Raw genomic sequence first — 14,300 nt, 5'->3', positions numbered from 1 at the left:
TATAATCACATGAGATGTATTAAGATATATGATATAAATGTGAAGTTCAGCTGAAGCATATTTAAACCCAGGAGGAGGGCTTGGTCGAGCATTCCAAACAGGCGCTTCTTTTGTGGCTTGATTATAAATGCATGATGCAGGCAGCTCTTTGCCCGGCGCTTAGTTTGTTGAGAGTGCTTTTTAATGGGCTGTGCTGTTTGTTGCAGAGCCGTAAGAGAGGCGAAGGGGTCCCCAGTGACATCCAGGAGCTGCTGGCCTCTCTGCGGGGGAAGGACACTGTGAAGCAGAAAGACCCAGTGAAGGAGCAGGAGGTGGAGAAAGAACAGGGACAGGAGCAGGAGGTGGAGAAAGAACAGGTGCAGGAGCCCAAGAAAGAACAGGCACAGGAGCAAGAGGCGGAGAAGGAACAGGAGCAGGAGGCAAAGAAAGAACAGGAACAGGAGCAGGAGGTGGAGAAAGAACAGGAACTGGAGCAGAAGGCAGAGAAAGAACAGGAGCATGAGGTGGGGAAAGAACAGGAGCCCAAGAAAGAACAGGACCAGGAGAAAGAGGCAGAGAAAGAACAGGAGCTGATAAAAGAAGAGGGCCCTGAGCAGTTGGATGAACAGAAATTGGACTCCTTGAAAGAAGAGGCACCTGAACAAACGAAGGGACAGGAACAGGGGCTGGAGAAAGAACAGGAACTGGAGCAGGTGGAAGAACAGGAGCAGGAGTCAGTGCAGGACCAGGGGCCAGTGGAGGAAAAGGACCTGGTTAAGGAGCAGGAACAGACGAAGGCAGAGGAACAGGAGCAGACACAGGTGGGGGAAGAACCAAAACAGGAATTGGAGCCAATAGGGGAACAGGAACTGGTTAAGAAACAGGAGCAGGGCCAGGCAGAAGAACAGGCGCAGGAACAGGAACAGGTGGAGGAAAATGAGGAAAAGCCAGTGGAGGAACAGGAGCTGGTGAAAGAACAGAAACAGGAAGACGAGCCAGTGAAGGAACAGGAGCTGGTTAAGGAACAGGAGCAAAAGCCTGTGGAGGAACAGGAGCTGTTGAAAGAACAGAAACAGGAAGAGCCAGTTGAGGGACAGGAGCTGGTTAAGGAGCAAGTGCAGGCACAGTCAGAGGAACAGAAGCAGGCCCAGGTGGGGGAACAGGAGCAAATGCCTGTGGAGGAACAGGCTCTGGTGAAAGAACAGAAACAAGATAAGGAGCCAGTGGAGGAACAGGAGCTGGCACCTGAGGAGCAGCAGGCACCAGAGCAGGAACCAGAGCTGGAGAACCTACAGGAGTCTGAGCAGATGGATGAACCGGAACAGGAGCCTGTGAAAGAGGACGGATCTGAGCAAATTAAGGAGCAGGCACCGCTGCAGGAACAGAAACCAGAGAAAGACCTGGAAGAGGAGCCAAGGAATGAACAGGCAAAGGAGCCAGCACAGGAACAGGCAGAGGAAGAGAAAGATAAACAGGGAGAAGAGCTAGTGAAGGAGAAGGAAGTGGTGCAGGAACAGGAGCAGGTGAACAGCCAGGATCAGGCAAATGAGCCATCGAAGAAACTCCAAGACAATCCAGTGGAGGAACAGGAAGAGGACATGACAAATAAGGAACAGGAGCAGGTGAAGGAACAAGAGATTCTGACAAAGGTTACACGCACGCACACACTTTAATTATGATGAAAGGTTCCTGGCTTATTCAGTGTTTACTCACTAAAACATTTATGAAGTCCTGTCTGCGTGAAACATGTTGTCAGTGATCAGACTGTATAATTCTGCTGTTTGTGACTTTCTACCCACAGCCTCTACAAACCCCACCACAGCCCCAGGAGCAGCAGCCGGAGAAAAAATTGCCTGAGGTTCTGATCCAGGAGGAGGAAGGGATCAAAGCCCTTGTGGTCAAAAACAGGTGCCCTGTACAGTCTACAACATTCGCGCCTTTTCCAAGTCCCCTAAATTCTTAAAAGTCACAACAAATTTAGACTTGTACCTTTAATGCCTTAAAAATAATTGTCCACAGTTGTATTGTGTGTGTGTATGCATGAGTATGTGCTAGCATCTGCAGGTATGTGTACACACGTATGTTTAAATGTTCCATGGTCCGTGTCCCAGCATGCAGAGGGTGGCACCAGTGGTGAACTCTAACCCCGAGGTGAAGACAGAGGAGGTCACGGAGCAAGACCAGCAGCAGCTGATCAACAACTGTGAGCGGAAGGGAGCGGAGGGTGAGAGGGGGCGGGAGGGGGGGCGGCAGGGGACAGGGGAGAATTTTGGCAAGTTTTGAGCAATGCACCAGTAGTATAAATGCATTCTCTAACTATTCAGAAATACTAATCCTTTATTCATAAGCAAGCTGAGAATCATCTGCCGGTGTTGCTTTTGATGTCTATGCACTTTTGTTTCCCCCAACCAAATCTTCTTTGTACACTTGAGCAATTATAACAACAAAAACAAAACATTTTTCATCTTTATGAAAAGGAGCTTAGAACAAACCAGGAGCTTAGAACAAACAAAAGATCCAAAATAAAATGTTTTCAGTGAGTTTGACAAGAATAAAGAAAGATTTCCTATCCACGGTGAGTATGGTAAACACAAAGGTAATGGCAGATAAATGGGTGGAGCTACGATGAGAGCTCAGCCATTGGCTGGTATCACTATGCCGCTGTGATGTCACAATTGCTGCATGGAATGTTTAGCATCAGAGGGTAATTACAGTACCAAGGGTCTCTTCTGTATCCACTGGGAGTCCCCAGACATTTAGTTTGTGGACTATTCTCTCATTAGTAATCATGCCTTCTGAGTGAAAGAGGGAAGTCATTACGGCTCAAAGCGACAGCAGGACGCAGCGGACAGCAGGGCCCTGCCGGACGAGTTTGCTTCAGATCTTGTTCTTCTGAGTCACGGCTCATTTTCAAGGTTCAGCTGCGATTGGATGATCAGTGACTGACGCAGTGGACGTGCAGTGGGGCAGTGCTGATCTACCCGTGTCCTCTCTCTTTGTTCTGCAGTGAAAAGCCTGCCTGCCCTACCCCTGTGTCCAACCCCGCCATCTACACCTCCCCAGCTGGCTGAAGGGTCCCACTTCATGTGTGTGTAGAGACCCCCTGGGTAAGAGCGCCTACTTCCTGTCATAAGGCTCCTCCAACACTGGTCTCAGAACAGTGCACCCCAGTCTGACGTTCGATTTCATATAACCAACATGCCTGTTAGTTATTTGAATACTCCATATTTACCAATCAGATTGTGTGATAGCTTTCAAGTGTCAAATTTTTCCTCTTGTAACACGAAAAGACTTTTCATAATTTTTAAAAGCTTGAAGCAGCTACTTTACAAATAATACATGAACTACTGCCACCCAGTGGAATGCATTGTACAGCACAAGAGAGGAAAAACCTGAAGGCTGTACCTGCATGGAACCCTCATGCAGCTCATTGTGTGATGGTGTCAACAGGTGGGGTTTCCCTGATTGCAGTGACCAGAATGAGACACTGCAGCTCCCTTTGTTCTGTTAGAGGAAGAGCTGAGTGGATGCTGTTTGTACGCTGCAGATCCAAAATGGAGGACTCAACAACAAAACTAATGGCATTTAAACTAAGAATATTTTATCAAAATATTTTTGAGTTCGCCTGGGGTGTGGGGGGAGTGCTTTCTTGTCATATTGAGTGTTTATTTGCCATGTGATTGGAGGGTGGAAATATATTTTTTTATTTGTTCTTGGAATTAGGTACTTTCATATGTGAATATGGCTTGTTTGACAGTTAAACTTTGGCCTTGTCAGATTCACACACTTGCATACTATTGAGTATACAAGTCATACTACTCAATAGTAGACAAGTGTGCTGATTCTCGCACGACCTTTATGTTTTGCTGTGCAGAATGAGGCCTTTTGATTGGTCAATTTCATGTTACGTGATTGGCAGCACATGGCTGCTCCGCCTACATCCTGTTCTCCCTGTGGTTCTATTGGCTGCTCATCTGGCCTTTTCCCTCCCCCCCCCCTCCTCCGGCCTCTCTGAAGATCTGCCCTTGAGGAATGCTGGGATGGAACAACGTGATGTCACCTGCACAGACCCCACAGAAGACTGCAGAGAGCTCCCCGACAGTCTCGTCCATAAGAACTGTGCCAACGGTCACACGGGCCATGTTTGAATACTTTTTTTAAAACTACAATTTACTTATTCCCTTACCCTGCAAACATGTTACCATGGAAGGGAAGAGGCACTCATAAGAAACCAGATATGCTAGTCGGTCCAGTCTTATTTTAAGGCAACATTGCTTTTGAGTGAGGTTGAAATATTTGCAGCACATTTATGCTCTAAAACAGGTTTTGAACAAGAGTGTCATTATAAATAGCGCTTTGTGACAATTCTGTTATGTAAATTACATTTTAAAAAGTGCAATGAAAAATACAATTTAATTGAATGGCTGGTGGAATAATAACATTTTGCTTCTTTTACGTATTCATTATTATATTCCCATCTATACACGCTATTTGTTCATGATGTCATACGTTTATGTATGGATTTTGTGGCCTGCGGTCATTGTGAGTCATTTAGAAAGTGTATCTTTCATTCATACCCTCCTTGCTTAAACTTGTCCACCAACATTTTCATCATTTTTTCACTTCCTTGTACAAAGCAAAGCCTTATGGGACTTGCAGTCATTTCTAGGCAAGTTCGCTTCCACCGAAGAAGTGTTGTTCTATCTTCAACCAAAGGGTGCACAGGTGAAAGATCATGGAATGTTTGCTGTCATAGAAGCCACGTAGCTCCACGGAGGTGAGGGCAGAAGGAAGGAGGAAGGAGGAAGGAGGAAGGATGCATTTTAACTGTTTTCAAATGCAGCAGCGGTTTCATGCTCCAGGAGCCTTAGACCTGCTTGCAATGACCTCTGACCTCTTCAGTAGAAATCTAGAATATGTTCAGAATTCTCCCATGCAGATATTTTTAATTTTTTTTAATTTTTTTATTGTTAGGTACATTCTAGCTTTGATCATTAGCCTGTGTGGAAAGCTTCAGGGAACTGTCTAAAAAGAAGATCTTACAGGCACACATGCACCGTCTTGACCTCTGGCGCAGAAAGAGAAGACACAAAGGATACCAGTTTATTTTAACCATCCACTGTTTTATTTTTTTCTTTTAGTTTTTAACCTTAATGCATATTTCTATTTCACTTATCATGGATTTTTTAAAATGAGTTTAGTTTGATTTCTTTATTTCTTGTATCTTACAGTGTAGAAACTGAATTATTAACAGAGTATATATGGTGTAGTTATGTAAATGTGTGTGTGTGTGTGTTTGCCTGCGTGCGAGTGTGTGTGTGGGTGTGCTCGCCTAATTGCTTTATAATTCAATAAGGTGCTGCTTCATTGGTGCAGGTGGACAGGTCTGTAATATTTTGGGCTGTTGCCGACACACACGAATGTTCCTCGTTCCGTCATTTTATATTTCAAAAGAGACAAAGACAAAGAGAAGTTTTCAGAGTTTAGGTTCTATTTGCATGGTTTTGAGCCTTGGACTGGGAAAAGACAAAACAGCACATGTAAAATAAAAAAAGCAATAAGCAGGTTTCCTTACTCCTGGACTTTGATTTCTGTGTACAAAGTGTAAAAGTGTACAAGATGTTTCTGTATATACTGTACAGCACATAATGAACAGAGCCGATATAAGTATAGATGCTATGTATTGATAATGCTATGCAGATGTTCATACGACATCTGTTTTATATCCTGTTAAATAAACGCTGATGTTTCTATTCTCAGATGTTTTTTTTATTATAATCCTTTTACTCTTGGGCCAGTGTCCCAGGGCAGAAAGTGATATAGAGCACATGTATTTTCAAACTGCTTCTTCCCCTAAATTTTTTTTCTTCTTCTTTTCCTGAACACATGCATTAGATCTGAATATTTACTTTTAATTTCAGAGCCAGACTCAGATGAAAGGGACAGGCTTTAGTTGGGTACTGCAGTCATATGCAGAAAAGGCGACAGGCTTAACTTCAGGGTCAGAATCGCACGGTGAAAATGAAAAGGCCATTTCTCGTCACAAATGCCCGGAGCTGAAGTTCTTCCACTGCGTCTGATCTACAGAGAGCCGTCGTCGAGGATCCAGGTGGCCATGAAATACGACCGTTGTACTCTCATGCGACATGCACTGAACCTTTGATTTGCTGATTGACCATCGGCTTGGCAGTTGTAAGGATGTGCACAGTGTGGTGTGTAAGTTTGTGTTGGTAGGTATGAGTGAAGAATAAAGTTTCCCCCTTTCCATTATTTTCTTTTTTGTCCTATAACAACAAAGCTGTGCACTGTTAGAATGTTATTTCCCCTAAAAGTGTTTTTGGCCATATATTAATACAAAGCAATGTAAAAAAAAGAAAAGAAAAAAGAAAACAGCAAACTTTTATCATTTAACAAATGCAGTTTGCAACTGATTCAAAAGTGAAAATGATTTGTGTCACATTACAGTGAAAATGATGAGATTAGTATGAGGGGGTGAGGGTTTACACATAGATACGTGAGCAGTGGATTTATATATTTTAACTATAAGAAACGGCCTTGGGAATTCAGTGTAGCTCCCACGCGTGAACTCTGTCACGTCTTTCATGACGAGGGAATAATACGTCATATTTCTCCTCCCCACGCGTCCCTGGTCAACCTCTAGGACAGAGCCTGGTCGTGGTTTCTTCGCACAAGCGTGCATTTGCCAATGATTGGTTCGTACGTATCACATGAGTGCGCATACTCCAATCACGATGCGGTGCGTCTTATGCGATGAGAAAGGCAACACAACCCATGTGAATGCAACACCGCTACAGCACAACTTCGTGGGGCGACGAGACACTTAAAAAATGGCTGCCACTACAACCGACAGTGCCGAAAAAGATAGCCCATCACAAAGCATTCCAAACGGGGCAGTGCTATCAGAAGATGCCAAGGAGGAAACGGTCGCCCCGAATCAGGAACCGGGCGAAAGAGAGGCTATACAAATGGAAGAACTGAACGGCGATCGAGACGAAGAGGAAGGGGACTTAAAGCCTCTCGTTGTGCCTCTTGTTCCCGAAACCGTAGCAGCAACAGGGGAGGATGATGATGAAGATGAGATGGGCTGCGAGATCGAGGAGAGTCTTATGGATCATAGCCCAGCGAGCGGTAGCGACACCGGAGATTGCCCGGAAAAGGAGCCGAAGCGAGAACAAATGGAGACATCGTCCAATGATTCCATTAAGCCGAGCAAAGACAACGATGGCACCGAGAAAACCTGCGGCGGGGGTAGCGACACCATCATGGGACGAGCCGGTGTGGAGATGTCATTGCTGGACGGGGAGCCCCTCAGCCGCGTGGACTCAGAAGACAGGTCAGGATAGAAAACACCAAATCGCGACAGAAACGCAAACGTAGTTGCTATCTTGTGAATTGTGAACAGTAATCGTGCGATCTACTTTTTAATTTTATTTTTATAAACTGCTCAGCGGGCGTGATTGTAGTTACAATCCCTCTCCACACACTGTGGGGACCCCCCCCCCACCCCCTGACCGCTCGGCCTACCGTCCAAATCCAGAATCACAGTTGGGGGTTCGGGCGCTTTGTTTGCCTGAGTGTCAGCATCAGCGGTTTAGCATAACAAATGGCCATGCCAGCACCACCTGTCTCCGAGGACAGAGGAGAACAAGGGCAGTGAATCTCTATTATAAATTTGGGAATCGACAGATGAACCCCAGTTTAAGCATTACAGATCAGTTCTTCATTGCCTGAAGTCGTTAAACAAAAGTCGAGCAATCGTACACCGCACCAGTCCGATTTATACATAAGAGCATCGAACCAGTTACAGCTGATACATTGCCTTACGAAGAATGGTAACCCTTTCTGTTAAATTGCTTCACGCTACATTTAATATATTGTCCATATACAGCTAGATGTGTATGTTTTTTAAAAAGTTAAATACTTTACGCATCGGGCACGGCAGTGTCCCGACTAGGAAGTCATGCGCCCTTATAATTACAGACTCCGATCGTTGTTTTTAGACGTGCATGTAGGACTCGGACGTTTCTTTGTTTCATTTTTTAGTTTATTACTTAATTCTAACGCCTCCACAAGATAGAAACGTCAATGGAAACGTTTCGTTTGAGTTCGTTGGAAAGAGCTCTTTGTTTTCCAGGTGACGATTTGTGTGAAGGCGTAACAGGAGGAGGGGTTCGTATTGAAATGAGATTAGTGCATGATATCTTTGATTGGCTGAAAAGGAAAACGAAGCACTGACTTGATACAGACTTTCTTGGGACGATAATAAAGTTTGTCACGTTTTTTCACTCCATAAAGTCCTGGTTTAGAACTTTCCAGTTGGACAACAGTTGCATAACTCAGACTTATGACTGAAATGGTTCACTTTCTCATAGGCAAATATCTGCTCACAAAGGTAGGATGTCTTCTGCCATTCCTGAACAGAGTAAAATTTCTTTGGAGTTTTGTAATATATTGGTCTCTATCCTATCTGAGAATTGGCTTATTTATGAATCATTGTCAGCTCTGTGCAGAAATCTGTTGGCTTATTTAACACCAACATGGGTCATTGGTCTTGTATATATTTCAGCGACAAAATATCACATGTATACTTTGTTACCTATTATAAAAGGTAAATTATGGACTAGGTAGGAGTTCTGAGATGGCTTTTAGTAGGCACCTACAGATCCCTGACTCTGCACTGACTCCTCTGTGACTCTCCCTGCTGTAGAACCCTGTTGTCATCACACAGACTCCTCTATGACTGTCACTCCTACAGAACCCTGTTGTGGCCCTGCACTGACTCCTCTGTGACTCTCCCTGCTGTAGAACCCTGTTATGTCATTACTCAGACTCCTCTGTGACTGTCACTCCTACAGAACCCTGTTGTGGCCCTGCGCTGACTCCTCTGTGACTCTCCCTGCTGCAGAACCCTGTTATGTCATTACGCAGACTCCTCTATGACTATGACTCCTCTATGCCCTGCGCTGACTCCCCTGTGACTCTCCCTCCCCCCTGCAGTATCAGCAGCACCCTGATGGACATGGAGAGCACCGTGTCCAGCGGCCGCTCCACGCCCGCCATGATGAACGGGCACGGCAGCGCTGCGTCCTCCGCTGCCAAGAGGGTGTCCTACACCTGCTGCTGGGACCAGTGCCACATCTGCTTCGAGTCCAGCCCCGACCTGGCCGAGCACATCCGGGGCCTGCACGTGGACGGCCAGCGCGGGGGGGTCAGTCCGCTCTTTCCTTCCTCCCTGCTATTTATTTACTCCTCAGCCCTCTTTCTCTCGCTCTCTCCATCCATCATTACCTGCTTCTTTCTATGCCTGGTGTCCCTCCTTTATGTGTCGCTCTCTTCCTGTAAATCAGTGTATTATGTTGGTGTACTCAGTTGTGCATATGTTTCAACTGTGTGTGTGTGCGTGTGTGTGTGTATGTAAATATGCTGTATACCTATTCTCCCTTAAAGACCATGAACAGTAACCACCAGCTGCTGTTTGTTAGTTATCGCTTTGAATCACATGTTGTACAAATGAGTCATTTGTACGATTGTTCTCATAACTGAATCAGTCTCTGTTCTCGATTATTTTTCTCATTTTCTCGGACTGGCTGTCTGACAGCATGTCTGGCTGCGGGCGGACGCATGGAGGATAATCCAGACTTCCTTTTTAAAACTCTCAGCAGCTGCAAGCGGCCGTTATTTTATTAAATTTGGCTTCTTTTATTACATTCCGCCCCTCGGGAGCAGCGCATAATTAGCCTCCCATCGCTCTGGGATGTGAGGAGGATGCAGTCGGTAGGGATGTGGCGCTGTTCGTTGCTCGAACGACTCTGGATGCCCGTTTCTGGCTTTATCTGCGCATGCGTGTGATTGGGTCTCCTCCGCCCCTGCCCTGCACACGCGTGGCTTGCAGCTGGCTGGCAGGCGCGTGCGTTTTGGAGAAGAACCGCAGATTGCCTTCACCCTCCCGAGCCAGCAGCAGGGGCCGTATATGACCACGCTTGTACATAGTTTGCAAATTAGACGTTACTAATTTTGTTGGGATTGAAGATGCCGAATAAATAAAAAAAATGGTGTGTTTGTGTGTCCTGCAGGTGTTTGTGTGTCTATGGAAGGGCTGTAAGGTGTACAACACGCCGTCCACAAGTCAGAGCTGGCTCCAGAGACACATGCTGTCACACAGCGGAGACAAACCCTTCAAGGTAGGATGTGGCGCCCCCTGTTGACCCGTACTGTCATTGCACTGGGCGGGCTGCAGCCCGTTTGTAGCTGGCGCGGGCTAACCGCAGGTGCTCGGTCGACCAGAGGAGGCGCTGTTGTACACAGTGAAGTTTAAGGGACCCCGCCAACTGGAACCTCATGCCCTGGGTGGTGTAATGGCCAGGTGGTGCCAGAATGGTCCTGGTTCAGTCCTAGATAATGGAGCCGTCGATGAACCCAGGACCAGCGGTCGAGCCGTGAGTAGCCTTGAACGCTTGACCTCCGACCTCACGCGCGGTCCTTCTCTCCCCCTCAGTGCGTGGTGGGCGGCTGCAACGCCACCTTCGCCTCCCAGGGGGGGCTGGCGCGCCACGTGCCCACCCACTTCAGCCAGCAGAACTCCTCCAAGCCCTCCAGCCAGTCCAAGCTGAAGGAGGAGTCGCCATCCAAGGCCGGCCTCAACAAGAGGCGGAAACTCAAGAACAAGCGCAGGCGCTCCCTCCGTAAGTGCAGCTGTGCATGCTGGGAAAATTGTATGCACTCAGGGACCTCCAGAAAATACATTAATTGTGTGCCGTCCGTTAGTTGAGGCTATTAGATGTTGCAGTACATTCTTCAGCTTATTCATTTTAACTAGTTCTCTGTAATTGTAAGTATTGAGTTATTTTTTGTTTAAGGAGCAGTAATGTACAGTACTTTCGTCTATACACACTTTACTCTCCACTCCCTTGTTGCAAAATGTTATTTTTCCACATGCTGTTGTATGGCAGTTAAAATGGCAAGCCATCTTTATGTCATTCATGGAGTTCATGGTCAACGTGGAGCGGACATATTTTGTTCGTTAAAACGACGCTCTCCTCTTCCTCCTCTTCCTCCAGCTCGGCCGCACGACTTCTTCGACGCCCAGACCATGGACGCGATCCGCCACCGAGCCATCTGCCTGAACCTGGCCACGCACATCGACAGCCAGGGCAACGGACACAGCGTGGTCTTCCACAGCACGGTCAGTCTGGCTGGGGCACGGGAACCTGGATGTTGACCTTCGAGCACTACTTACTCCAGGCAGCCGGTGGCAGTAGAGGCGTGCAGAATGCATGACCGGAGGATAAGCAGAACAGGCCATTTGGCTGATCTTGGCTCACAGTTTACCTTAAATCTTGTTTTACATGGATCTGTGTCTGCTTGTACGTGCCTCTTGTGTGTTTTCAGTCCCTGTGTGGGTCCGTTTTGAATCAGACCACTTTTTTCCCCTCTGTGTAGGTAATTGCAAGGCGAAAGGAGGATTCTGGGAAGGTGAAGGTCCTCCTGCACTGGACTCCAGAGGACATGTGAGCATTTCCTCTTAACTAATTAACCCTTTTAAAGTGTGAGATCACGTACATGTCAATCGGATGTTCTTAACCGAACATTCTAATGCTGATACTGGTATTTGAAAGCAACAGAGTTAACAAAGTACTAACATTCCAAAAAACATGATGTCAGAGTGGCTGTCGGAGCCGGGCTGTGTGTTATAACTGCGGGTTTTTTCGGTTTTGCCGTGCGCCAGATTGCCCGACGTGTGGGTGAACGAGGCGGACCGGCCGCAGCTGAAGACCAAGGTGGTGCACCTGTCCCAGCTGCCCCAGGACACCGCCGTGCTGCTCAACCCCAACATATACCGGTGAGTGTGCGGGGCAGTGCTGGGCCCAGGGACTCGCTGAGGGAAGCCAGTGTGCGGCACTGCGTGCCGTACAGTACACAGGAGTACTGTGTGTGTGTGTGTGTGTGTGTGTGTGAGTGAGTGCATGTATGTGTCTGTTGTGTGCATGTGTGTGTGAATGCATGAATTTGTGCAAGGCACTAAAGTATGAAATGAATGTATGTAAGGCACTACAGTGTTAAATGAATGTGTGTGTGAGTATAACGCACTAAAGTATGAAATGAATGTGTGTGTGTATAAGGAACTACAGCATAAAGTGATTGTTTGTGTGTAAGGCACTGAAGTATTAAATGAATGTTTGTGTATAAGGCACTAAAGTATGAAATTAATGTGTGTATAAAGGACTAAAGTATAAAATTAATGTGTGTATAAAGCACTACAGTCTTAAATTAATTTTTGTGTATAAGGCACTGAAGTATTAAATGAATGTTTGTATAATCGGCACTAAAGTATTAAATTAATATTTGTGTATTAGGCACTAAAGTGTACTTCTGCTTTCAGGATGTTTTTTTAGACTCCGGAGAAGCGCCTGTCATCGCCTGCTGCTGTACCTGAGGTTGAGGGTGACAAACTGGCCCCCGTCCCAGCCAGAAAGGTGTCCTTCCTGTCTTTCAAAAGGTCTCAATTGCACCAAAGTATGCAGCCCAAATTAGAGCTTTCCCCCACCCCCCCAAGTGGTTCTAAAAACTCTCGTAAATGCATACTATCAAGTGTGGAACTTGAGTAAGACGCATTTAGGATTGTTTTATCTGTTTTCTTCCTTTATTTGTTTTTTTACTTTACTACATTACTACTCCTAGATGGGTTTGTTAATAGTGTTAATTTTACACAACAGTGTAACACACTGATCTTTGTAGAAGCCTTGAAGCATTTATAGAGATATAGTTGCTTGTAAATATTTGAGCAGATTTGTAATATATTTTTATATCATGAAATTGTACTGTAGATTGTTTTCCTTTTTTTATAGAGATGAGAAATTGTATATAATGCGAGAGGTATGGAGGTTTGTGTTGACGCTTTTTAACTTTGCCAAGAGTAGAAGCCAATAGAATAGTCAATAGACTAAACGGAAAGACAGACCCCTTCAACAATCGTGTGTTTCAACAATGCCAGCGAATGGCATGTACCGCTGCTGTTGATGACGACGGTGACGATGGTGATGAAGATGACGAAGACGTGGCTCTGTGTTCTTTCCGAGCAGGCAGTGTGACTTTGTATATCTCCATGCTGAGAGATAGGACAGTATTAATGTCTCCCTCTAGCGATGCTTACTGTGATAATGCATAGTAATATGAATAACAATTAATAATATTAATAAACAGTGTACTCAATTTTTGTAGATTTTCTGTGTATTGATGTTTGATTATGGAAGGGGTGTGTGTGTGTGTGTGTTTTGGGCAGGGGGTGGGTGATTTACATATGTTTGTCTTCATAAATTTTATTAATATCCTCATATCTTTCTTCACAATAGACCTTCTAAAGGGTCTAATTATGCACAGTGTACAGCTTGTTACACTTCAGGGCTTGCAGTTGTGGTTGGAATGAGAACCAGCATACACAGTGGGGGGTTCCTCCATTAGATACTACACCGCACTGCTTCCAGTGTATGAAATGTGGGCATTCAGATATTGCATCACAGTCAACGCGTGTGCATGTGTATGCCTGAGAACATAAGCACTGCTTGATATTGCATTAAAGAATGAAGCATTAAAGGAAATGTGAATTTGAAAACGGACAGGGACTGACCTCAAACCTGAGGTGTACGTCCATGCGCACCTCTACTGTACGTGATGCGCCATTGCCACGTTCTCCAGACCGATTTTCAATCATTTGGCAGATGCTTTTGGCTGAAGTGACTTGGGAAAAGCGCATTTCATAAAACAGGTGGGTTTTGGCGTTTGAGACATTGTTTGTAATGCCTGGACTAGAGTCAGGTCAAGCACAAATGAGCAGGATGAGGTTTGTGTTCAGATTTTGAGGTTTTGAGAGTCCAGACCACTGCCCAAATGATGCAAGGCTTTGTTTCATAACACCCATCTGTAATTGTCTACAGATATGAAAACAAACACATAACTATAAGCTTGTTAAGTGGTTCCAACTGCATAAATTGTTCACAAACAAGCCCCCAACAATCAGTCACAACAAATGGACAAAGAGTTTTTTTTTTGTTTTTTTAATTCACAAATGATTTTAGTTTTGCATGTTGCCGTTGGCCCTGGTAGTTTAGTGTGCAATGAAAGTCCAAGGTGTGTGTGTTTCTGTTTTGTGGTTCTAATCATTTTCATAGGCATTTATATATTTAAATATTTGTCTATTGAATACATTGGAATGAACTGGGGGAAAATATTTGATGTGATGTATATGGACAATTATTATGAAATTAAAACAAAAAATCACTTGCCAAACCCTCAACATTAAGGAC

General features: G+C 45.3%; 2 protein-coding genes across 11 annotated transcripts in view; both read left to right on the top strand.

Moving 5' to 3' along the window:
* The window catches only part of LOC135246121 (pleckstrin homology domain-containing family A member 5-like), a 68,161-nt gene extending 62,423 nt beyond the window's left edge, over positions 1–5,738 (top strand). For 7 of the 9 annotated variants that reach the window (XM_064319657.1, XM_064319653.1, XM_064319658.1 and 4 more), the window contains 5 exons: positions 207–1,601; positions 1,781–1,887; positions 2,091–2,203; positions 2,987–3,086; positions 3,997–5,738. In XM_064319657.1, coding sequence (XP_064175727.1) covers positions 207–1,601; positions 1,781–1,887; positions 2,091–2,203; positions 2,987–3,075 — 1,704 coding nt within the window. In that variant the 3' untranslated portion in view covers positions 3,076–3,086; positions 3,997–5,738. The remainder of the gene's footprint in view (positions 1–206; positions 1,602–1,780; positions 1,888–2,090; positions 2,204–2,986; positions 3,087–3,996) is intronic. The other 2 variants (XM_064319655.1, XM_064319654.1) reach the window with 2 other exon arrangements.
* A 1,018-nt stretch (positions 5,739–6,756) lies between these two features.
* On the top strand, positions 6,757–13,209 carry LOC135246122 (zinc finger protein AEBP2-like). Of its 2 annotated transcripts, XM_064319665.1 has the most exons (8): positions 6,757–7,333; positions 8,998–9,208; positions 10,074–10,181; positions 10,496–10,682; positions 11,058–11,182; positions 11,440–11,507; positions 11,726–11,839; positions 12,380–13,209. In XM_064319665.1, the coding sequence occupies exons 1-8, from the start codon at positions 6,828–6,830 to the stop codon at positions 12,390–12,392; spliced, it is 1,332 nt and encodes a 443-aa protein (XP_064175735.1). In that variant the 5' UTR covers positions 6,757–6,827; the 3' UTR covers positions 12,393–13,209. The 2 variants fall into 2 exon arrangements, with proteins under 2 accessions (XP_064175735.1, XP_064175736.1); XM_064319666.1 differs by lacking the exon at positions 12,380–13,209 and having other exon boundaries at positions 11,726–11,843.
* Positions 13,210–14,300: the final 1,091 nt, after the last annotated feature.

The sequence above is a fragment of the Anguilla rostrata genome, chromosome 19 (assembly GCF_018555375.3).
Source record: "Anguilla rostrata isolate EN2019 chromosome 19, ASM1855537v3, whole genome shotgun sequence".
NCBI lineage: Eukaryota > Metazoa > Chordata > Actinopteri > Anguilliformes > Anguillidae > Anguilla > Anguilla rostrata.
This window is presented reverse-complemented; position numbering and strand designations above follow the sequence as displayed.

Excerpts from the sequence above, each read along its gene's own strand:
- LOC135246122 (XM_064319665.1), top strand. The coding sequence starts at position 6,828 with ATGGCTGCCACTACAACCGACAGTGCCGAAAAAGATAGCCCATCACAA. Across the intron at positions 10,182-10,495 it reads GCGGAGACAAACCCTTCAAG|TGCGTGGTGGGCGGCTGCAA; the intron begins GTAGGATGTGGC and ends TCTCCCCCTCAG. Across the intron at positions 11,508-11,725 it reads CACTGGACTCCAGAGGACAT|ATTGCCCGACGTGTGGGTGA; the intron begins GTGAGCATTTCC and ends GCCGTGCGCCAG.